The sequence below is a fragment of the Ambystoma mexicanum genome, chromosome 5q, assembly GCF_040938575.1.
Source record: "Ambystoma mexicanum isolate Mex_15411 chromosome 5q, UKY_AmexF1_1, whole genome shotgun sequence".
Classification (NCBI taxonomy): Eukaryota; Metazoa; Chordata; class Amphibia; order Caudata; family Ambystomatidae; genus Ambystoma; species Ambystoma mexicanum.
In genome coordinates this window covers 1201607577-1201631324 of record NC_090933.1, presented here as the reverse complement: position 1 = coordinate 1201631324, position 23748 = coordinate 1201607577, and the positions used below count along the sequence as shown (strand labels likewise).

General features: G+C 45.4%; 1 protein-coding gene across 3 annotated transcripts in view; it reads left to right on the top strand.

Annotated features, from left to right (window-relative positions):
- The window catches only part of LOC138497955 (serine/threonine-protein phosphatase 6 regulatory ankyrin repeat subunit B-like), a 759106-nt gene that overhangs the window by 161854 nt on the left and 573504 nt on the right, over positions 1 to 23748 (top strand). For all 3 annotated transcript variants that reach the window (XM_069621713.1, XM_069621714.1, XM_069621712.1), the window contains exon 3: positions 12970 to 13068. In XM_069621713.1, the coding sequence (XP_069477814.1) occupies positions 12970 to 13068 (99 nt within the window). The remainder of the gene's footprint in view (positions 1 to 12969; positions 13069 to 23748) is intronic.

Below are 23748 nucleotides of genomic sequence, written 5' to 3'. Positions count from 1 at the left end.
ATCTGCAGTTTTTCCACCCATTGATGAAAGACCCTTTCTGAGGTCAGAGGGATCCCTGGTATGAATCTGATCGGGAGGAGGGGTGAGTACCTCACCTGAACTTTGTATTTTTGCGTGAGTCTCTTCCAGATCCCATAGGTCGCGAGGACCACATTCATGGTGTTGTTGGGTACTGGGAGCTGACTAATGATGACCGCCCTCAGTCAGTTGGGAGTCGCAAGGGCACGCTCAATTTGTACGTGTGGCCTGACGAAGTGTGTGACATACCAGTAGCTGAGGAACTGCTCCTGTGCCGCCCAGAAATATCTCTCCAGATCAGGGAGAGCTAATCCCCCACTTGACACCAGAAGTATCAGCGTTGAGTGAGCGACTCTGACTGGTTTGCCCACCATAGAAGTTCTAGGACTAGACTTTTCATTTTCTTCAGAAAGGATTGTGTGATTAAAATGGGGTTGTTGGAGAATGGGTATAGTAGTTTCGGTAGGACCACCATTTTGACTAGTGAGGCTCTTCCCCACACGGTTAGCGGGAGAGATTTCCAAGTGCTTACTTTCTCCTGCAGTGTTTTTACTACTACCTCATAGTTGTCTCGGAATACATCGTGGTAGTTTAATGACATCAATATCCCTAGATGAAGTCTCCCATGCAAAGTGATAGTCGTCAGTGAATGCTCTGGTGGCAGGAGTGAGCGGGAATATGATTGATTTAGTGTGGTTGATTTTTAGGCCAGAAATTGCCCCAAATTTAATTACTTCCCTCATGACTGGGTTCATGTTTTCAACGAGGTCTCGAATGAATAGCGCAACATCGTCCGCATATAGGGATATGACCAACCTGTGTGGACCTATGTTAAGCCCCCGGTGGAGTTGAAGGGATCGCAGGGTCGACGCCAGAGGTTCCATTATTAATGCGAATATTAACGCTGACAGCGGGCACCCTTGTCTGGTACCCCGTTGTAATTTGATGGGGGCTGATCTCGCTGATCCCATTAGTATGGTAGCTTGGGGGTTGTTGTATAGTAAGGATATAAGTTTAATGAAACGGGCACCTAGGCCCATCTGGGTGAGCACTGCGAATAGGAAGGGCACTCTACTGAGTTGAAAGCCTTTTCGGCATCGAGCAGAACTGCGATGGCTTGGTGAGTGGGGTCCAGAGCCTCGATAATTCCAAACAGCCTTCTTATGCCGAATGTTGTACTGCGACCTGGCACAAAACCGGCCTGATCCGCGAGCACAAGACCGGGCATCAGTGGTAATAACCTGTTTGTAAGTATTTTCGCCAGTATCTTATTGTGAAGGTTGAGTAGAGATATGGGTCTATACGACGCGCATTCTTCTGGGGGTTTGCCGGTCTTGTGTAATAGAATTATATTGGCCTCACAGGAAGACTGTGGGAGGGAACCTGTTTCTAGCACCTCACCGTACACCTCTGCGAGAAGGGGAGCCAGGGTATTTGCGAAAGCTTTGTAAAATTCCCCCGTTAGGCCATCGGGCCCTGGGGCTTTGGTGCTTGGGAGGGTTTTAATGGCTTCAATTATCTCCTCTGACGTGATGGGTTTGTTGAGGGGTTCTCGCAGCTCTCTCTCTACCCAGTAGAGTTCAGTGTCTTCAAGGTACCTGCGTAGGGCGTCAGTGTCCGAGTTGTATTTTGAGGTGTACAAGTCTTGGTAGAAGGATTGGAATTCTTCTGCTATTTCCTCATCTGTGTGCACGATCGTGCCTTGTCTGGAGCGTATCCTTTCAACTGTCGTCGGCTTCCGGTCGGCATTTACTAGTTTTGCCAGGACGGGTCCTGGTTTTTGGCCTTTTCCATATTGACGGACCTGTCTGTTTCGGCCTAGGAATTTTAATTCACGTTCGCTGTGGCTCTGAACGTCTGCAGCTCTTCTTTAAGAGCAGCCTGGGATCGTGGCTCATTCGTGGTGGAGCACTTGAGTTCAAGGAGCTTTAATCGTTCCTCACTGGAGGTTAGTTCCCGTCAGATCAGTTTAAGGATGCCGTTCTCCTTAGCTAAGCAAACACCTCTAATGAAACACTTTAGCGTTTCCCAAATCGTGCTCATCGAAGCCACTGTGCCCATGTTAGTTTCCAAGAATGTGGAGATTTTGTCACGTCGTTCTGATGCAAACACTTGGTCTTGCAGGGATCCCGGTTTGAAGCGCCAGTGCAGCAAGCGAGATTTGGTGGCAGCTGGGTTGCAGATGAGGGTTACCGGGGTGTGAACGGAGAAAGTTTTAGGTAGGATTTGAGACGGTCCCCAATGGAGCAGACCTCTAGCAGAAATAAACAGGTAGTCTATTCTGGAGCTGGTATTGTGCACTGCCGAGTGGAATGTGTAGTCACGCTGCTCCCAGTTACTATGCCTCCATGCATCCACTAGATCATAGGCTTTGCATATTTCCTGTACCTGGAGGCTGGCTTTGGAGATCGGCAGTGTCGTGTTCCGTGACCTATCTTTCGCGGGGTCTAGGGTAGTGTTCCGATCGCCTCCCCAGATGATCATCTCTGCGCCTTGTACTGAGAGGTGTGTGAGCACCCAGTCAAAGTTGTTTGCACCATCCACATTAGGGCCGTAGGAGTTGACCAAGGTGATTTCTTTGCCATCTTCAATCCCTCTTACCAAGAGTGATCTGCCTTCCGTGTCTTTCTCTGAGTTTATCAGCCGAAGGCCAGTCCTCCGACTGAACAGGATCGCCACACCTCTGGTGTAAGCTGAGTACGAGTAGAAATATCTATGTCAGCCCCAGTTTCGGGTCCATTGGTGTTCTTTTCCAGGGAGTAGGTGCGTTTCTTGGATCATGGCCACATCAACTTCATGCCTCTTCAAGTATTGAAGGATATTCCTTGTTTTAGAAGGGCGATTGCCTCCTCTAATGTTCCATGTGGCGACTTTGAATTGCTTATTTGTCTTGCATGTTTAAGCTGATGTTGTCGAATCTGACCTGAGGGGTTTCAGGGTGCTGTGGACGGCATCTACAGCTGATTTCTGGTGGTCTCCATAGTGTGCGGAAGAGGGGGTACAATGCTGCGTGGTGGCTTGGGGGGGCAGCGGGGGTCGGTGGTTCAGGGGTGCATTCCCAACCCCATTCTCCAACTTCCTTCCTTACACGGGAAACCCCCAACTCGCCCGTTTTCTCACTTGGTCGGGGTACGAACCACAATGGTGCGTGTCCGTCCCCTGATTTCCCACCCATTAACAATGAACTGTTGAGCTAACTTTGCTGTGCAAGGGGTACCAGGGGCTTCCCAAGTTGCACGGCCTCGGAGTGCTTAACTCCTGTGTTTATTTCGGTAGGTTGCTGTGTTTTGTACGTGGGTTTTGTGCCGATGACCTTGTATTAGTTATGTTGGGCTTCTGTGGAGTCTTTCTCTCTGTGCTCGTGCCTGGTTGCTGTTTAGCCCGGGACAACCTGCTTCATCTAAGAATGTGTTTTCCTCTTCCGGCGTCTGGAAGAAATTGACTTTTCCCCTATGTTGAATTCTGAGACGTGCTGGGAAGAGCATTGAGTATGTGATTTGGTTGTCTTTCAGCCTCTGCCTGATGGAAGTGAAGGATCTCCTCTTTGTCTGGACTGCTGGGGAGAAGTCCGGATAAAAGTGTATTCTGTCTCCGTCGTGGTGGAGCTTACCCCTCTCCCAGGCTAGTCAGAGGATGGTATCACAGTCTTTATAATTAAGCAGTTTTGCAATTATTGGCCTGGAGGGAGCACCTGGGATGGGTTTGGAGGATGGAATCCTGTGTGCTCTCTCCACAACAAACAAGGGAGAGAGGGCTTCCTGGCTGAAGAGGGTGGTGCATAGCGCTTGGACGAAGTCTTCCATCCTCGATTGGGGCTGGTGTTCCCTCACCCCGACAATCCCAATATTATTCCTTCGGGAGCGACCCTCTAAATCTTCGCACCTGGCGGTGGCTGCCTTCATTTGGGTATCAAGTTGGGTGACTTTTGCCGCAAGGGTCAATGCGCCGTCGTCAAGATGGACACTCGTTGTTCTACCTCGTTGAGACGCTCAGTGTGAGTGTACATTCTGTGTTGTAGGAGATCTACTTTAGAGGAGAGACCATCCATCTTATTGTTTAGACTCCCTACGCCTGCTTTCAGGTCCAACAGGAGACCCTTAATGTCCGTACAGGAGAGTCCATCATCCATTTGGTGTACGCTATCTGATGGGGGCTCCTGGAGTCTGGGGGCTTTGGGGGCAGTTCCGGTCTCGAAGGTTAACTTTCTCTGCGACTTGTCCGTCTTCCCCATTGGACTTGTGCTTTTGGGGGTGGCCCGCGTTGAATATGGTGCTTGTGCGCGGTTATCAAGGCGCCAGTAGTCTCCCTGAGATGGGGCGCAGCGTGCGCTGTGCAGAGAACGTTGGCGAGAGAGATGCGACCCACTGGGGCAAGAATAAGGTTATGGCGCTTGACTCTGGTTCGGCACGTTAATTTGCAGTTCATAGGGGGGCCCGGGAGACCAGCAGCGGGTGGGGGGGGGGAGTGTCACCCTTCTGGCAGTATTGCACAGAGTTTAGTTCTTCAAATAATGTGGATCAGCTGTAGACGTTCCTCCACCCTGCCCCGCCGAGGGAAGGATACCCGCAATGCAGCCCCTCTATCTGGATGATGAATTCTAGTGAAGGCAGAGCTGGATTTCCAGGATACGTGGCTAGGATTCAGATGTAGTCTGAGTGGCAAGAGGGGGCCCCAGCAGGACTGCTAGAGATTGGGCTTGTGTTCCCCCAGCGTGTGCCGTACCTGTGATGATGAGTTGGCTGAGGGGCGCTCGTTGCTGGTCTCCGCCTGTCCCTCTGGAGTATTGCAGGATCGCTGCTGCTCGGGGGGGCGCTGTCCGAGGCTTCTGGGTCCTGCCTCCCGGCCCGGCTCCCCCATCCTGCACAGCAGGAGGGAGAGGGCGTGCTCCGCGCCGAGTCCGGCTGGCAGTGAGAGTAGGGGGAAGCTGGGAGGCGGTGCGCACCTGCGCTCTGCTTAACACTCCCCCCGTCTGGGCAGTCAGGAGCATGCTCGGTCCACTCGAGGCTCCCCGATGCATGCCGCGGCCTCCAGTAGGTTGCGTCAGCCACGCCTGCAGGTGCAGTTTGTTTGTTTGTTTGTTTGTTTATTTGATATAGCGCAAATCCAAACCCGTAGGTAGCCGGGCGCAAACATTTACAGGAAGACTTGAGAACTTAGTTGCAATGACAATCAAAAATATACAGTGACACACAAAAATAGGCAGTTCAGCAGTGTTACAGTCTGAATTTACTTGTACAGATGATGCCATGTGTCGGAGGCGTACAGTGCTAGGTAGCAATCATCCACAGTTTTGTGGTCTCGGACGGATCCAGTGAAATTCCTAGATGCTGGCAGTGGTGGACGGGTCCCTAAAGGAGGTCAAGTTAACAAAGGGCATGGTCGGGGGGTGACACTCAGGACGAGTGGTTCTAGTAGAAGAGGGTGAACAGTGTCGCAGGTCAGTTGCCGCAGGGGGAGGGGTGTCCCACTCCAGCCCCCGTCTGCGGCCCGCCGATGGTTGTCTCGGCCCCGCCTCTTGGGAATGTGATGGGGGCAGGCAGCTCTTCTCTGCCCGATCCCAGCTCGGTCTCGGGCCGCCACTCTCTTTCCCCGAGTCCGCTGGGCCCACTCAATTGCCTCGGGCGTCACGCTCGGGTAATTGCGTTTAGAGTCTCCGGATCACCGATTCCGACCCAAACTTCGCAGGACAGTGGGGCAACGTCTGGCCAGTAGGGATGGTCTATGGTCAGGGCGGCACAATTCCGAATTGTGAAGGATGATGCAGGATTGATATTAGGCCTTGCAGGTGCACACTAAGATGCAGCCATCTTGGTTGGCACTCTAGCGCCCTCCAGCTATGGAAGCTCTAAGTCTTAATGCTCAGAGCATTTCTCCTTCAGACTATCCATTGAACATTAGGAGATCACTGATATTGTCCCAAGTGGACTTGTACACCATAGTATATATAGGAGACCCTACAAAGCAACTACGGGGGCATCTGAGAATCCAAAATCAAGCCACCAGGCAAGAGTGAAGGTGAACATGAGAAATACAATACACACATTGGTAGCCGTTCAAAATTCTTTGCAATTATCACATAACCTATGGGGCTGAATATTTTACAAGATTGTCTCCTCATTACAACCAATTGAAGGTCTTGGCATGCAAGCAGACAGCAGGCAGTATAATCGGCTACGTTTCAATAGAAGAAGCACTGAGGTAAATGACAACTCGAAGCATCTGACCCACCTATCAGCCGTTGTGGATTCCCATGTAAGGCAACTAACCAGCATGTCTGCCTTCAAGACAACCTAGCATCTTTAAATACTGAACAGACGCCACAGTATTGTAAGCCCTTCAGGTATAAGTATGGACCAGGCTCCTTCAACTCAACCACGTGCGTTGACACAGTCATGACCCAGATAAACTTTGTCCAATAATCCGCATTCTAGTAGTTGGTTTCCGACACACATAGGGGTCATCCAATGGTCACAGGCTGTAAGAGTCCCAGAATGTTATAGGGGTCACTATGGAGTAAGCAATTTTCACGTCTCTTTAAGCACAGTTCTCAAGCCTGCCTCAGACCGCATTAGTGCATTTTCCTGTGCATTTCATGTAAAACACAATCTGGAAGTCTGGAGCAGAACCAGCCGTACTCTAAATCATGCCAATTATCACCAGAATTTACCTCATTTGCCTTATTAAGGTGAGAAACTCAGGAGTCTGTAGATGTGTTTGGATGCTTACAACTCTGCTTTCCCCAAGATTATTGTTAGGTTATGTTACAAACATTTACTAAGCATGGCATTCACCCAATTGGTATCTTGGCAGTAGCTTGACAGGAAATGGAGGGAAAGGAAGTTATAAGAGATACGTGTTAAGTGACTGCCTAAAGGAACAATCATTCTCTGTGGTCCGAAGTGAGCAAGGAAGAAAATTCCACAGTGGGCTGCAGCAACCGAAAAGGAGCGTCCTCTGGTCTCAGCAGCTTTAAATCGAAGAACATAGACAAGACAAGCATCAGCCAAGTGAAATGCCCGGACAGGAATATATGGATGAAATTTTGCCTGGAGGTATTCTGCACCGTTGCCATAAAAGAGACAAAGAGCCTCAAACTGAATACGCTTTGTCACAGGAAGCCAATGTAAATTTTGCAAAACAGGAGACATATGCGTGCCTCTCGGTGTAATGGTGGCAACTCTGGCTGCAGAGTCCTGCAAACCTGCAGCTGCCGTACTAGATAAGCAGGTTGTCCCAAAAATAAGGAATCCAAAAAAGACATAATTAATGAGGACACCACTGGGGCCCATAGTTGAGAAGGAATAAAAGTAAGGACCTTGCGCAACATTTTAAGTTGAAAGTAACCCTTCTGGCAAACCATGCTAATTTGCGATTCCGCAGACAGGGAAATATATATATTTACCCCCAGGTCCTTCATTAGAGGACCAAGAGCATGAAATGGGCCAAGAGAGAGCAGCCAGAAAGAAGGGGTCCAGAAAACAGTAGCAGATGTTGCGCCCAAAACTAGTACCTCTGTTTTTTGCCCTTTAATTTGAACCAGTTGTTATACATCCCTTCTCCCACTGCTTCAAGTCAGGCCCTAAACCTGGACTCCATCTCAGGAAGAGAAAGATCTAGATGAACCAGGATTGGGTATCATCTGAATAGGAATAACAAAGGAAGATGTGAGAGAAGATGAGCTTGTTCAGCGCTTGAATATAAATATTAAACAGTACTGGGGAGTTGGCAGACCTTTGAGGAACACCACACATCAAGGCCATGGGTGTAGAACGAAAGGGCGGGAGAGAATGAGATTGAAAACTATCAGAAAGAAAACAAAAGAACCAAGACAAAACGGCACCAGAGAGGCCGGCACTGGTAAGATGATCAAGCAGGATTGCATGATCGATCACATCAAAGGAGAATGTTTTGCAGTTCCAAAGCACAGGCTTGCATATCGAGTCATCAATTATTAGAAGGCTTCTCCAGGTGCTGTTTTTGTTATCATTTTGGACTTTAGAAGACGTTTTGAAACTCTTCCAATCTTTGTATTTCCTTGCGATTTCTCATCAAATATTATTCCAAGACCGGAGCCTCATATTATTTTTTATCACTTTAGTTGACTTACACAGCAGCAAGCAACAGGCATAGAGAACAATCTCAATACCCAGACACCTCTGGGAAGAAAGAACCAATGATATAACAATAGTAGTCTGCCGGTCATGGACAAGCACATCCTAAACTCATTCATAAACAATGTCTTAGTTTTCTTTGCTTCTGGCTTCTGAATCAGTTACGTTATCTTACACTTGGTTTTATTCACCCCTATTGAGTAGTATAGCTGATTGATATTATGTTTTTTTATGTCTCTAGAATACCAAGAGGTGTGCTTGCTCCTTTGCCTGCCCATAGCTGACATTGCACCTCTATGCATGGAACGTTTTACCCTTTTTGGGCCCTCTTCCCTCTTGTCCATTACTAGCCCATGACTTCTACCACTCTCAGACTCACTGTGATGTGAATTCCACATTTAGTGACTTTGACCTCTTGCCTTTCAAGAAAGAAACTTCCCTTCAAATGGTATCTGTGAGCTCTGCTCAGAGAAAAGTCTATTCAATATAAATGAATTTGTGAATCTGTTGTAGCTCTATGTTAATAGCACCGGTCTGAGTGGGGGTAACGCTATTTGCGCTGGTGATATCCAAGCGGTATCACCGGCGGGATACTGCCAAACTCCTGATGAGGCCCATAGCTTTTATTTGTATAAAACTTTAAATGCTCAAATATAGGTTAAACCTGTTCTGTATTCACTAAAGCAGTTCCCAAGACTAGAGTTCAGAGTTCAGCTCTTGCAGAACAAAGGCAAATCATCAACCAGTAACTAATCCATAATCCATTATCCAAAGTGGCCAAAACAGATTGTATTGAAAGTATATGTTGATGCTTAAAAATAAAAACAAATCTGACTATTAATGTGTTAGAAATCATACTTTTGTACTGTCGAACAGGGAGATGGCCCAACCCAGATCATAGGAATGTATATTTCTTAGTAACATAATACACCAAAAGAATAGGTTTCCAGCAGACCTCAACCTTTTAAAACTGTGGCAGGGGTATAAACGGCCATATGTGCATGTATGTTTCATGTCTTGGAGCCTGACTCAGCCTTTTCAGTTAATAATTAGCTTAGCTGAGTAACTAAAACTCATGGAAATGAGGAAAAATTTGTTGGATTTTTAATGTCAACATGGCACAGAAATTAAATCACCTCCTTAGTTATACTTTGGAATGGTTTGCTTGTTTCAAAATCACCAAAAAGATGTCAATACAGTGAAGCACTCCCCACATTACAAATCCAAACACGATATAGCAACATATGCAAATTATTAATATATTTACATAGTTCAATAATGTCTTCAAATTGCAAGTTAATGAAACCTAGGATATATGTGGATTCAGAACACTCTTGTGACTTCAAGCACATGGTCCTATATAATGGGAGGAGTTCAAAACAGAATTAAGGAGGGACATATAGATGTCCAAACTGACTCAGCGTTCCAATAAGAGGGAAAACACCTGCAATTTGCACATGGCAAAATACATTGAACCAATCAAAATAAAGGGGAGGATACATGGGAATATTAGTATCTGAAGAAATCCAAGATAGGCTGACCAATGAGAAAATATTGCATCATATGACTCTGCATGGATGGATTTGATAAATTATTTAAGGCCACACACACAGGAAATAGATGAATTCTTTGGAAATCAGCGGATAAAGGGAGCTATCTGACAGGAGAAGAGTTGGGTGGGATGATACCTTATGTGTAGCTTTTAGGAATCACCCTTAGTCCTTTTCAAGAGGTAGCCTGGTGTGGGCTCCTTGCCCTCAGACAAGACAAGTGCCTGAGAATGCTTTTGGAAAGTAGGGGACAGACCGAGACTAGAGATTACCAGACACAGATTGCCTGCAGCTGTAGCTGGCCAAACCTGTTCAGTGGCATTAAAAGACAAAGCAATAATGATATAACAATCCCTTTGCATTTAGACATATGTCCCAGGAATTAGTTTAAACCCCCGCAAGCAATTCAAAGTCTTTATGGGGAATCCTTTAACACCTAGTCCACTGAATGGGTACTGGGCTTTAATAGAAACTTTGTAGAGACGTATTTAAAATATTTTCCCCAAATTCATGATTGTGCATGGTACATAATATTATGACTGTAGCAAAATAAATTAATTCCCAAGATTTTACAGGAATAATGTATGCCCTGATTTGTGAGATGATGGACAGCATTTCACAGATTTAAAGGGATTGTTCAACTCCCTGACTTGTGAAAACTATAGTTTAGGGATAAGAGAAATCCTGACTAGAGCTATACCTTTCATAGTGGAATAGGAAAGAAGTTAGCCATATATTACCCCAGATAATAATTCCTCTGGGGAGTGTGTTAACTGCCTCACAAAGGAACAAAGAGAGACAATCCCCAAGGCTACTGTCTTGTGAGTATCTGTAAGGAAAGCCTGTCAGGGGGTAAGACACAGGGCCTCATCAGGGGTTGGGCAGAGTGGCAGAAAATGTGGTGGTAACACTATTACTACTGCATTACTGCTCCGCCCAATCCCGGGTATGGGAAGAAAGCTGGAGATTTACCTCCAGCTTTCTGCTGGAGGTAGCTTTTTTTCAGCACAATTACCACCGGCGCTATTACCACCGGAAACCCCATAGAGTCCCATGGACTCTAAAAAAAAATGAGAAATTACAGTACCTACCGCAGCTCCAGATCCGGCACAAATTGCACCGGACTGAGTTGTGGTAACGTTAATAGCGTTGGCGGTATATCGGAACAATTACTCCCAGGATAGCAACAAGGTCCTAATGAGGCCCATAATCCTTCCACAGCTGAACTAGGATCAGAGGGCGGGAACATGTGTGGTATGAAAAATTGATGTGGCTTGACTAATTATGAGAGATGCTGGCCACCATACCCTAAACTCAGTTTTGGTTTATATTGAAAGTTTAATGAGCCACCAGGACAGCATTGTCATAGTTATGTAGTATTTGGACAAGGGGTGTGTATCTTAAATGCAGCCTCTGCGCTGTAGTGACTTTGGCTGTCACTGCAGCTTTCAAGATGGTGCCTCTGACCCCTGAACCTGCTCTGTGCCACTGGAGAAAAGGCACTAAAGATCAGGCTACTGATGCGGCTGGGCACAGGTATACACTATGCTTTTGGCACTGAGCTTATGAAAGGGAAATATGAGGAGCCAATTTCCTTTCCTGAAATGGAATTTCCATATCGTTTCATTAGATAATAACAAATAAAAAGGCCAGGGCTTTCAAACTCTTGCCAGATAGCCATTCCTCACAGTTATAGTTTTGTAGAGAGATCTGGCCTTGTCAACAAATATATTTTGTGTGTCACCTGTGTCGCCTGTGGGGATAGAGGGTCAGTCTGCAGGTGGGGGTATAATTTGGCTAGCCTTGCCTTGGCGCTGGGAGTTCTCCACCTATTTAGATTCCTGCATTCAAGTGATTAGTTTGTTCCTGCCTGATCTTTATGACTTTTTAAAATGCTGGCTGTGAAGATGTAAGCTTCAACATTACCACTAATCACGTAATGCGTGGGTAACAGGATTGCGTATAGGTGTGGGGTTAGGGAGGGTAAAGAAGGCAAGGGGTTAACTCCCCAGTAAAAAGAAGTGCCGCAGCCAGTGTTTTTGCTTCTGGTGAATACGCAATTAGCAGAACGATACTCAACAAGCTCCTCCTTTTGCAACGCATCAACAAGAAATGTCAAATTTGGAAATTGTCGGGACAGGTAAATCTACTCTTAAGCTATCTTACTTTAGTTCCATATTAGAGTGCCAATAATTGAAATACGAGGCACAGCTACCGCCTCATAAAATATATTTTCTTGTGGTCTAGTAGCCTTTGACAAGATAGGCAATGAAAGCTAAACTAGAAGCCCTAATATACTGTACTGTGATACTGTGACTTCAAGAACACGCCCGCCTCCAGATCTGTGGATATACATTCAACGGCCCGGTTCTTGCGTGTTGAGCAATTCGTATTCTGGCCATGAATTACAACAGGGTCAGAGTTTATGAAGTACAACAGCATCTTCCATTTGTTGTTTTTTTAAATGTGGCTGATTTTCATCTTTTCTTGGAAGTTATCTCTATGGGCCTCATTTGGAGTGTTGCAGTAAGGCAACAACGGCTCCGGTAGTTCTACCAGTGCCGTTGTTAGCTCACCGCAACATTTCGAGTATGCTCGCTGGTGCCGCTCTGGAATGCCTGGTCAGACCAGGCATGCACAGCGGCACCTGCGAGCATTAACGGATGGCAGCAACGGCTCTGTTATCAACGAGGCCATTGTTGCCATCCTCCCCATTCCCATTGAGCCCTATGGGGGCTCAAATGGGAATGGGGACGTATCGGGTTCGGGTCCCGTGAAAGGGATTTACTTGGCCCTCCAAGGTTGGAATGGCCCGGTAAGTCCCCTTTTGGAGGACCTGGGCCCGGGTTTGCGGGTAGCTTTGCCCTTATTAAGGGCATGGCTACCACCAAACTCGTAATGAGGCCCTATGTCTGGACTTTCTAGAGTATCCTGCCTGGAATCAAAAAGTGGCTTACTAGGAATAAAACACACCAAGATAAATGCAGTTTAAGTGCTAAAACGCTGGAGGTGGATTAGATTATGAGGTTTCTGTTTCAATTTGTATATTTACATGAAATTGTCAGAGTTTGGTTTAGTTAACATGTGGCTTGGTTTTCTTCTTTGCCATATCTGAGAACACTGTGAAACATGCTAATTCTACGAGCAACGACCATGTGTAAGTAGTGCACACTTACTTCAACATTAGTGACAACTCATTGCATCAGAAATTGTTTGTTCAGAATAATACAACTGCAATTTGCTAGTTATCAGGCACACTGTTCCTCATAACCATCTCTGGTTCCTTTCAGGATGGCCGAACTGCTCTCCATGTGGCTGCCGCTCATTCAAAGGAGGAGATAGTCCGACTGCTCATCACTAAAAAGGCAGATCCGAATATCATTGCTGGGGTACGTGTGCTTTGTAAAACTATATATGTCTTCTTCCAGGAAAGAGTTCATGGCTGTAATTACTGAAACTGTATTTGACTTCTTCATGAAATCACTGAAAAAGCTGTAATCAACAATAGATTATTCATTATCAATGAGAATCAGAGATGCTAAAGAATGATGGAGTTAGTGTGTTTCTGTTATAGTGTGGTACTGCATAGTGACAACAGCTTGATGAAAATCAACCTGTTATTGAATATATATCAGAGGGTCTGTGATATCTACCATGTAGTTTTGATTAATTTGGGTTCACCAATGGAAAATTATTTTCTGAGAGGCGTTTAATATAATATTACAATATTCATTCAATTAATCTTTAAAAATCTTTCCAAGAATATAGGGCTCACTTTGGGGAAGACTTGTGGGATAGGTTCAGAAAGGTTTTTGTGTTGATGTCCCCTCTTTGGCTACTTGGATGAAAAGTGGACCATCCATGGGAGGGTTGGGTGCTGTTTCTGGCTAAACAATACTGGTCCTGTCAGCAGTGCGGGAAGGATCCCCTGGCTAACCTCACCATTCACCAGTCATGTGGCTGCGACTTCTCACCAGGAAGGCATCCCTGACTGTCCATTTAAGGAACCATATGACATGAATGTGTCTCTTGAATATGCCGCCCTACCTGGTCTAGTGAGCCCCAAGTTATGTCTTCTCTTAGATTTGTGAAACCCTAAACCCCTCAACACTGTCCTGGTAGGGCGCATAGAATGACTGGCATATGAATAGCAGGAACACTCAGAAGAAGAGAAGCACCTATTCAAACTAGCACAGTGAGACTGGTTTCGGAGGCGTGGGTTACAGAGAAACCTGGGAGAAAAAAGAAAGATACCATCAGTGTGTTCAAGCTGCCATGCTAAAGCACTCTCCCAATCAAACAGCCCCATCCAATGGGTGATTCTAAAGAGAACATTTAACTCTGCTGCAGCAGCCTCTTCTCTCACACACATGCATTGACACTTAAAAATGGCGTCCATCCTCTCTAAAGGCTTGGGCGAGGCTCAACCTAAAGAGACAGAAATGCCACCAGAACAGCAATGAATTTGCAGGCTAGTAAATGCTCACTGATTACTGGTCAGGGTATTGGTAAGCATGTGAGGTCTCTGAAGGTCAGGCACCTACACAACTCCTGTGTGGTGTAAGGAGATGTTGTGTTTGGGATAATATGGGGGAACAGTACAGGAGTGTGTTGGAGGCAGAGGCAGAAGGAAGCCAGAGATAAGGGGGTGGAGCTTGAGAGAGGAGAAAGAGGCCGGGGAAAGGAGGACATAGAGAAAGAGGGGGAAATGACAATGAGATGATAAGTGAGAAGAAAAAGGCATGTGAAAAAGAGAGGAGCATCAAGGAAGAGATGGAGAGTAAGAAGAAAAAGGGGTAGAGGAAAACATAGGTAATAATTAGGGATGCCGATGTGAGTCCGAAATTGAGGCACAATGAAGATGAGTTGAAGAATGAGAAGGAAGAGAGGAATAGTAATTAAGAGGAAAAACACCTGGAATTGAACCAGGGTTAAAAGGTGGCAAAAACATACAAATTAAAAGAATCACAAGGAGAAGGATGTTCTGAGACACCTCAATAAAGGATCATCATAGAGATACAGGAACAAAGGTGACAGAAGAGATAAGGAGAGGAAGGAGGAGAGAAGAACAGCCAAGAAAGGGCTGGAGGAGTGATGGAAGAGGTGCAGGCACATTAGACACCAGGTTAGTGGAGATTAAAGAGGGGAGGAAGTCTGAGCATGTGATCGAGCATCAGGGAAGTGTCAGAGAAAGTAGGAGAATAATATAGTGGAACGAGAAGCAGAGAAGTAGGGATAATTCCCTTAGGATCAACATCGCCCTGAGTCATCGAAGTGGTAGAGGAGGGAGGGGTATTGGGAAACCTAGCTAAATCCCCTATGCTATGAGAAGGGGTATGATCCACCTAATCCAACCTGCGGACTGGCACAAGTGGCCTAAACATTGGTTGATACTCTAGGCAGTTGTATGGTCACACAGAACCATCCCTCCCGCAGCTGCCTAGGGTGCAGAAGTTCACAAGACCAAGACAAGAAGCAGAACGCGAGGGCTGATGACACCAGAAACAAAAGGAAGCATAGGGACATTTAAACCCCACAAAGTGGGAGTGATTGAGAATTGACAATTGGATCCAGGAAGGGACCCTGGAACTGTGATACGTTTGCTGAATGTGGAGATTTGTTTTTGAGAAGCTAAGTACTTTTTGTTATTATAAGTTGTTTTGTGAAGATTAAAGCCTTTGTAGGACTCAGCTTATGAACCCTGGACCTTATGTTTTGGTCATGAACACTTGACTATTGAGATATACTAGAGGAACGACTAACTTGTATCAGAAGGTTTACCTAGCATGAGATAAAACCCATTAAAAGACCTGCAGAAGGTATCCCAACCAGAAGAAAGTATCCTGACTTGAGAGCTTGTGGAGGCTCAGAAAATACACCCACTGTGATTCTCTCTTAGTTGGGGAGAGGAAACCCTCAGCCGATAGGAAGGGGTGTGGAATGTTACCACCTGATATTAGAGACCTGTCTTATGAGCTTCTTTAAAATAACGCTACATAAAGATTCTCAGCCGATAGGAAGGGGTGTGGAATGTTACCACCTGATATTAGAGACCTGTCTTATGAGCTTCTTTAAAATAACGCTACATAAAGATTCTCACCCAGTGTCTGCGTGATGGTGATCCCACTCAGCTTCATGACAGGTTGCAAAGTTATATGATGGGCCGCAAAGCTTACAATTTCCCATTAATTTTACACTGGCCAATTTCTGCTCCCACCTGCAACCCAGATCACTGAGTAGATTCAGGCCAAACCTTCACAAGGACATTGGATTTCGTCTGACTCACTTGTGTGGTTTGGCGCACATGTTTGTTTTAATTTAACCAAAGTGGCCTTAAACCTATTAGCAATATCTAGGTCCAGGGGATCTGTGCAGCAAGGCCACCAATAGTGGCAGAACAGTGATATAGAAGACCATTTACATCTGCAGACGCCCACCATATTTTTTCATTTAATTTTGTTCACACACCTGGCCTGAGCACATATGTATAGTTACAGGAAACCTGATTGGCTAGTCCAAAGACAATGAAAATATTCTTGTGGGTGGGGGAAAAATGTTTTGAAGCATGCCAATATTGGTCCCGCTGCACTTAACAGGGACCGTGGACATGTATTGAGGGCTGCAAACAGCAGCGCTGCAAACATTTATAAAGCAGGCATTTGCTAAGCAACAAACCCACCCACATACCTGGTCACATTTAGAGGTGCTTAGAAGGGTATACTATTCCCCCCCCAAAAAAGGTGGAAAAGGTTGTTTCATGCCCAATGTCTTCCAGCAGCCATGGGGTTCACCTGCCGGGATCAGAATTGCAGTCCTGTTTGTAATGCCTACTATGGGGGTGTTTGTGTGTACTCTGACATGGCCCAGGCAAAGTGGCCACTGACCATTGCTGCAGGCCATGACCAGTGCCAAATGCAGGTGCGTTTTGGGTGCATTTGACACTAGCCATGGAAAATGAATGACCAGTGAGTGACACTGGCCATGACCATAGGCCATGCCACGTTGACACTGTTCCAGGAAAACTGACACTAGCTATGAAAATGACACTGGCCATGACAATATGCCCTGGCAGTGGTGAAAATAAGCATGGGTGCTCCCTTCAAGTCCTCTTGGCTCCTCCATCCATGCTGGAATCTGAATAATACCCAGGTGCATTTCAAGGTGTGAGGAATTGCCACCTGGCTTGGATATAGAAGCCCTGTTTTTTTATTTTTATTAGTTCATAAAATGATGTGGGTAATTCCATTTCAGGAAGGGAAATTTGCTGATCAGATTTCTCTTTCATAAGCTCCATGCCAAAAGCCTATTGTATACCTGTGCCCTTCTGAGTTAGTGCCCTTATGTGCAGTGCCTGCTCTCCAGTGGCCCAGAACAGGCTCAGGGATTACAGGTGTCTTTTTGACAGTTGCAGTGACAGCCAAAGTAACCACAGCTTTGGTGATGCATTTACGATATGCACGCCTCTTCCAAAAATGATATAACTATGAGAATGCTGTCTCAGTGGTGCAATACAATGTAAATGTAAGCCATACCTCAGTCTAGGGTATGGTGGCCAGCATTTCCCATAATTATCCAAGCTACATCAAATTGATATGACACATGTTTCAACCCTATGAACCCAGTTCAGCTGTGGAAGAGTTATGTGTATTCGAACAGCCAGGCTGTCCTTGCTGGTCCTAGCAAGCCTGTAGCCCTGGGGTTGCCTCTTTATGTTCCTTTGTGAGGACATGTAACACCCTCTACAGAGAGACAGCTACTCCACAGGAAGCTGTCCTGGGAACAGGAATCAAGAGCACACCCATTTACAAAATGGGTAACCTCACATCAAGATGCTGCCTACCAAATGGGCTTTTGATTTGTTTGAAAGACATGGGGTGGGGTTAGAGTAGACAGAGGAAGCCCCTTACAGCTGGTGGAAGTTTCCACCATCTTGCTTCTTTCTGCCTCTAACCTACCTCCTGTCCCTTTCACTTTCTTTAGCACAAAGCACGTTGGGTGTGATTTTAGAAGGCAATGTCCACTTTTCTAAAAAATTGTGTTTTTAAGTGTTTTTGGCTTGACTTGCAAACCTTTTACACTATAAAAACAGTTACAAATCCTTAAAACAATATCATACAAAAATATACATTATTTTGTTTATACATATATTTCAACATTATAAACACCGGAAACGGACATCAAATGATGTCTGGGTCCCACTACACATGGCTGCACCAAACAGACAAATATACATCTGAAAAAACTGTTGTTAAACAGGACAAGTATCCACATGAGAAAAAGCAAAGCAATGCGTTTTTGTGCCTCCTCCGGTGTCTGGCTATGTCTTGATTAGGTATCCACAGGAGCTGCTGAACCCTGACAGACCATCAAAGGCATGTAGCACTCAACCTATTAATTTATGGCTAAGCACTAAACACCCCCAGGGGAAAGTGGAATTGGATAAAATAAGAAATGAACAGATATGATATGATATGGCATTTGTAACGCGCCTATACACAAGTGCTTCAAGGCGCGACGAGGCAGGGAGGGGGGAACAAGGAGAAGACAGACAACGATCCTACTAGGCCAGGTGAACATTCAGACCGCGCAAGTGCAGGGGTAGGGGAAGGGAAAAATGCAAGGGGAGGGGGAGAGGGGAAGTGCAGTACAAAATAAGTAGAATAAAATAAATAAATAGGGCCAGCTGGTGGCAAGTGCAAGGTAAGTGCAGACACGTGCTGGGAAGGGGGGGCTGTGGGGATACAGAGACAGTCCCGCAGTGCAGGGGTTGCCAGGGAGGCAGTGCAAGTGGAGAGTGGCTGGGCCCCGGACCGAGGTCGGTGAGAGTGGCCCAGTTGCAGATTCAGTGCAGTTTCAATGAAGAATTTAGCAGGGGAGAGGGAGAGAGAAAGCAGAAGCAAAGAGGAAGGTTTTGAGGTGCTTCCGGAACCGGAGATGGTTCTCCTCAAGTTTCAGGGAGGCAGGAAGGCTGTTCCAGAGGGAGGCCCCTGCCGCGGAGAGAGATCTACCCCCAGCTCGTTGCTTCGAGAAGCGGCTGACCCTGAGGGAGTTGGAGACGGATGAGCGAAGGGCTCGGGAAGGAAGATATTTAGGAAGAGAGAGTTTAAGGTATTTAGGCCCAAGGCCCCAGAAGGCCTTGTGGACAATGCAGAGGGTTTTGAACTTAATCCTCGCAGCCACTGGGAGCCAGTGTAGAGATTTCAGTCCTGGAGAGATACGGTCCCAGGGCTTGAGGCCAAGGACAAGTCTCGCAGTTCTGTTCTGGATGAGTTGCAGAGGGCAGAGAGTGGAGGCAGGCAGATTAAGATAGAGGCTGTTACAGTAGTCCAGCTTTGAGAGTACCAGGGCTCGGGAGACAGTGAGCTTCTGGGGGAAGGAGAGGAAGGGAAGAATACCTCTGAGGAGGTGCAGCTGGTAGTGTGACTTCTGAGAGACGTCAGATATATGAGGAGAGAAGGAGAGTGTGGAGTCGAAGATGACCCCGAGGTTTTTTGCCTTGCAGGTAGGAGCAGGAAGAGGGTGAAGAGAGGCTGGCCAGAGAGCTGCAGGGAAGGAGGAAGTGGGTGTGCCGATGAGTAGAATCTCAGTCTTACTGGCATTAAGTCAGAGGTCATTGGCGGCACACCATTCCTGGATAGCAGACAGACAGTCAGAGATGAGGGAAGGAGAGGAGGAGGCCGAGGGTAGCCTGAAAATGAGTTGGGTATCGTCCGCATAGCACTGAAAGTTGGGGCAGAGAGCGGCGATGCGGTGGGCAAGGAGTGCCAGATATTGGTTGAACAGCCAGGGAGAGAGATTAGATCCCTGGGGAACACCACAGGTGGAGAAAAAGATGTCAGAGAGGAAGGACCCAAGTTGGACCTGGGAGGGTCCATTGGAAAGGAAAGAGGTCAGCCACGCCAGAGCCTGACCAGTGATACCCAGGTTATCACGGAGACGGTTGAGCAGGATGGCATGGTTGACAGTGTCAAAGGCAGAAGAGAGATCGAGCAGAATGAGAACACACGGAATGTTGGAGTCAAGGTTCAAGAGCAGGTCCTCACGGATGTTCAGGAGAGCAGTTTCCGTGCTTCTGGCAGCTCTGAAGCCAGATTGGTGGTCATGCAGACTACCAACAAATTCAGCATGGAGGTTAAGCTGGGAGATGGCCAGTTTCTCCAGGAGCTTGCCCAGGAAGGGAGTGATGGAGATTGGGCAATATATTCCTTCTGAGCCCTCAGAATGTCTGTAGCGGAAAGAGAAAAGAACAACTCAGGTTAAATAACATACATATTTCATGTTCTCTTGGGTCTCCTAATTAACAGGATATTGTGATGATACCTGTTCTCCCTCTGCAGATTGCTTAGAGGGATGATTTGGATCTTTCAAGATATAGCAAATGAAGTCTTCTTACTTGAAGGGAGTTCTTTATATCATACCTCCTACTTTGCTTTCAAACTCCTGTCTTAAATCCAAAACTTTACTTTTGCTTCTTACACATGTGCTTTAAAGATTTCATTAAATGTTCATCACAGCTTAAAATTCTGAGTCATATGCTCTTTGGAATTGCTTTAAAGGTCCTACCTTTATGTATAGGCTTTAACTTGTCTTCAGGCATTAAAGAGTTAACTCTTGTCAAAAAAAGGACCCTCACTCCTTCCAGGAACTGACAGTCAATTACAGCTGCGAGATCCTGCACGGTCTCCTGTCTCCACTGAGGAATGATTAGTCACTGTGCACCCGCGTGTAAAAACAAAAGGAGTTGCAAAGAATAGTCTGCCTTCCGTGAACGGGGCTTTCAAAGTTCACATGTGTGCGCCAACCGTAATAGGCATACAGTGATACTGACAAAGTGAAGCCTCAGAGCCATCCGCAAAGAAAAGATCAAGCATGGCTTGAAACAATGAAAGGGTTTCGATTTGAAAAAACGTTTGCGCCGAAAGTTTTTGTCAGAAAATGAAACTGACAAACAAAGTAAATCCACAGAGTCTTCCGAACAGGAAGCGTACTTGCGAACAGTCATTACACAAAGACTTATGATGCAAGCTACAAATTTAACTGCTCTCGCTTCTGACACCAGCGATTGTCAGAAGCTCTGCAAGGATTTTCAGAGTCCGAGAAAATAAATACACACACAGCTCAATATATACACTCAGCGTATGATCGCATGAAGTCTAATCAATTGAAACTGACTAGGCAAAGTCATATTGTGGCTCTGTCATAGTCCGAGCATTCTGGATAATCACGCTTAGTAAAAAGAAAAAGAAAACAAACCCTACGTTCAGATAAAAACACAAATGAAAAACAAGTATGCTTAATTCAAATTAAACTAGAAATGTTTCCAACTGAATTCACTACTACAATTTTATGTCAATATATTTTCTTCTGAATTTAATGTAGTGGCTAATTAATTAAGAGTCTCAATCCATTAGAAAACAGATTATAGCAGTTAGTTCACTTAGCTCTGTGTCTTCTGATTTCTTAACTGGTTACCGATCGCCACAGGATTTTCTCTGGAGTTTATTTCCTGACTGACCAAAGCATAGGCCACAACTTGTGAGCTTCCTGGATCCTGACCACCTCAGCTTAACAAAGAACAATGAAAGGCAGTTGAAGATGTTTCCAACTGACGTAGAGAACAACTCAGCTAATCTGATCAGTGAGTGAAGCCTCCATCTTGGCTTCGGCTGGTGTCCACACTCTGATTCGAATAGTTAAGGCCCAAACAGGAAGATGAAAATGAACACAGAATGTTTTCCTTAATAAAAACTCCACCCAATCTCAGAATCCAGTTAGTGGCCAACTAAACTACTTAGAAAAACCCTGACAGTACCCCCTCCTTAAAGCCCTGTCTCAGGGCTTGGTTTGCATGGACATCTTCTATGAAATATAGCAACCACAGTGGGGCGTGAACATCATAAGCTTCCTCCCAAGTACGTTCCTCTGGTCAAAACCCCTTCCAATCAACGAGGTACTGATGTTTTCCTAGAATCTAGAATACTACTGACTTCATATTTTTCTCACCCATCTTCCAATTGATTCGCACTACAGGTAAAATTCAATCTAGTACCCTTACATACTGGCTTAAGAAGACTCACATGAAAAGTTGGGTGAACTATTAGACTAGCCAGTAGTTTCAATCTAACTGCAACAGGATTGATCACTTTTTCAATTTCAAAGGGACCCACAAAACGAGGACTAAACGTATTCCTTACCTTAATTCTCAAGTGCCTAGTCGATAACCAAACCAAATTCCCCACTTTGTACTCAGAACTTGACCTCCACCTAGCATCAGCAAACTTCTTATACTTTTCCTTGATTTCAAGTAAAATCTTTCGTGCTTTCTCTAAATTCTTTCCCATAGCCTGTAGACAAACTTCTAATGCTGGATTGACTCCATCCCTCAAAAACTTCATCACATAAAAAATGTGGATGAAAACCCCTTCCTAAAAAGAACTGGGACATTGACATAGCATCATTCTCAATTTTAAGCAAACTCTGCTAACCAAATTAACTCCACCCAGTCTTCATCTTCTTCCAAATAGCATCTAAGATATTTCTCCACTTCCTGATTGACTCTCTCTGCTTGCCCGTTAGTCTCTGGATGATAACCGGATGATAAACTAACTTCCATCCCCAACCTTTAGCAAAAAGCCCTTAAAAAACTAGAAACAAAATGAGAACCTCTATCAGAAATCATCTGACTAGGTAGGCCATGTAACCTGACCACCCCTTGTAAAAGATGCTGAGCTAGACTCTCAGCGGTAACCTCTCCCTTCATTGGAATAAAATGACCCTCCTTTGAAAGCAGAACCACCACCACCAAAATAGAGCAACCCTGATTTCTAGTCAAGTCAGTAATAAAATCTATCGAGATAGTATACCATGGATGTGGCGGCACATGTAAAGGTTCCACAAAATCTGCTGGTTTCCCTACTTGATTCTTAGCATGTTCACAAACTGCACATGCTTTAACAAAATGTAAAGTGTCCAGTCTAATAGTCTCCCACCAAAATTCTCTTCTTACTAATTCCAAAGTCTTTCGGAAACCAGGATGACCTGTCAAAATAGATCCATGACAGTTCCTCAACACTTTCTCTCTCAGTTCCAAAGTAAGCAATAGCAGTTTTTCATCCAAGAAAGGTAAGCCATTCTTGATTTTTCAGGCAGCATCTTGAGGTACCCAATCCTCCATTTGCAAAGAAGACATCTCCTTTCTAATCTCGTCAGCTACTGTGTGCCAGCCAAAATAAAGCATTCTGAAGCAATCAATGACAAAGGATCATATTCCATCTAAGACTCACTTCCAGGAAACTGTCATGACAAGGCATCTGCCTTACCATGTAAACATCCAGGTTTAAATGTAGCAACAAAATCATAATCTGCAAAAAACAGCGACCATCTCAGCTGTTTAGGGGTTAATGTTTTACCTGATTTTAGAAATAACAAATTATGATGATATGTCAGCACAGTCACTGTATGTCTACCTCCCATGAGATGATGAGGCCACTCTTCGAAAGCAGATGTTATCGCTGGAAGCTCTCAATCTGAGATTGTATAGTAAATCTCTGCCAGTGAAAATGTGCTGGAATAAAAGTCCACAGGATGCAATTGGCCATTAGACTTGTGTCTTTGAGAAAGGACAGCTGCCATAGCCAAATTGGAAGCATCAGCTTCAACAAAGAAAGGCTTTGAGGGATCTGGGTGAATTAAAATCGGGCTGGTACTGAAACAATTCTTCCGCCTCTGGACCCAAAACAAATTTCACCCCCTTTTTAAGAAGTTTTGTAATGGGAGTGACCAGATGAGAAAATCCTTCAATAAACTTTCTGTATAAGTTGGCAAACCCAAGGAAACTCTGAACTTCTTTCACCTTTCGCGGGCAAAGGCCACTACTGAATTGCCTGCATCTTCTTCGGATTCATCTCCAAACCTTTAGGAGAGACAATGAAACCCAGAAATTCAACTGAGTCTGTGTGAAACTGACTCTTCTCCAATTTAGTGAAAAGATGATTTTCTGGAAGCCTTTGAAGCACCTTGCGCACACGATCTTGATGTTGATTCAAATCAGAGGAAACAATTAAAATATC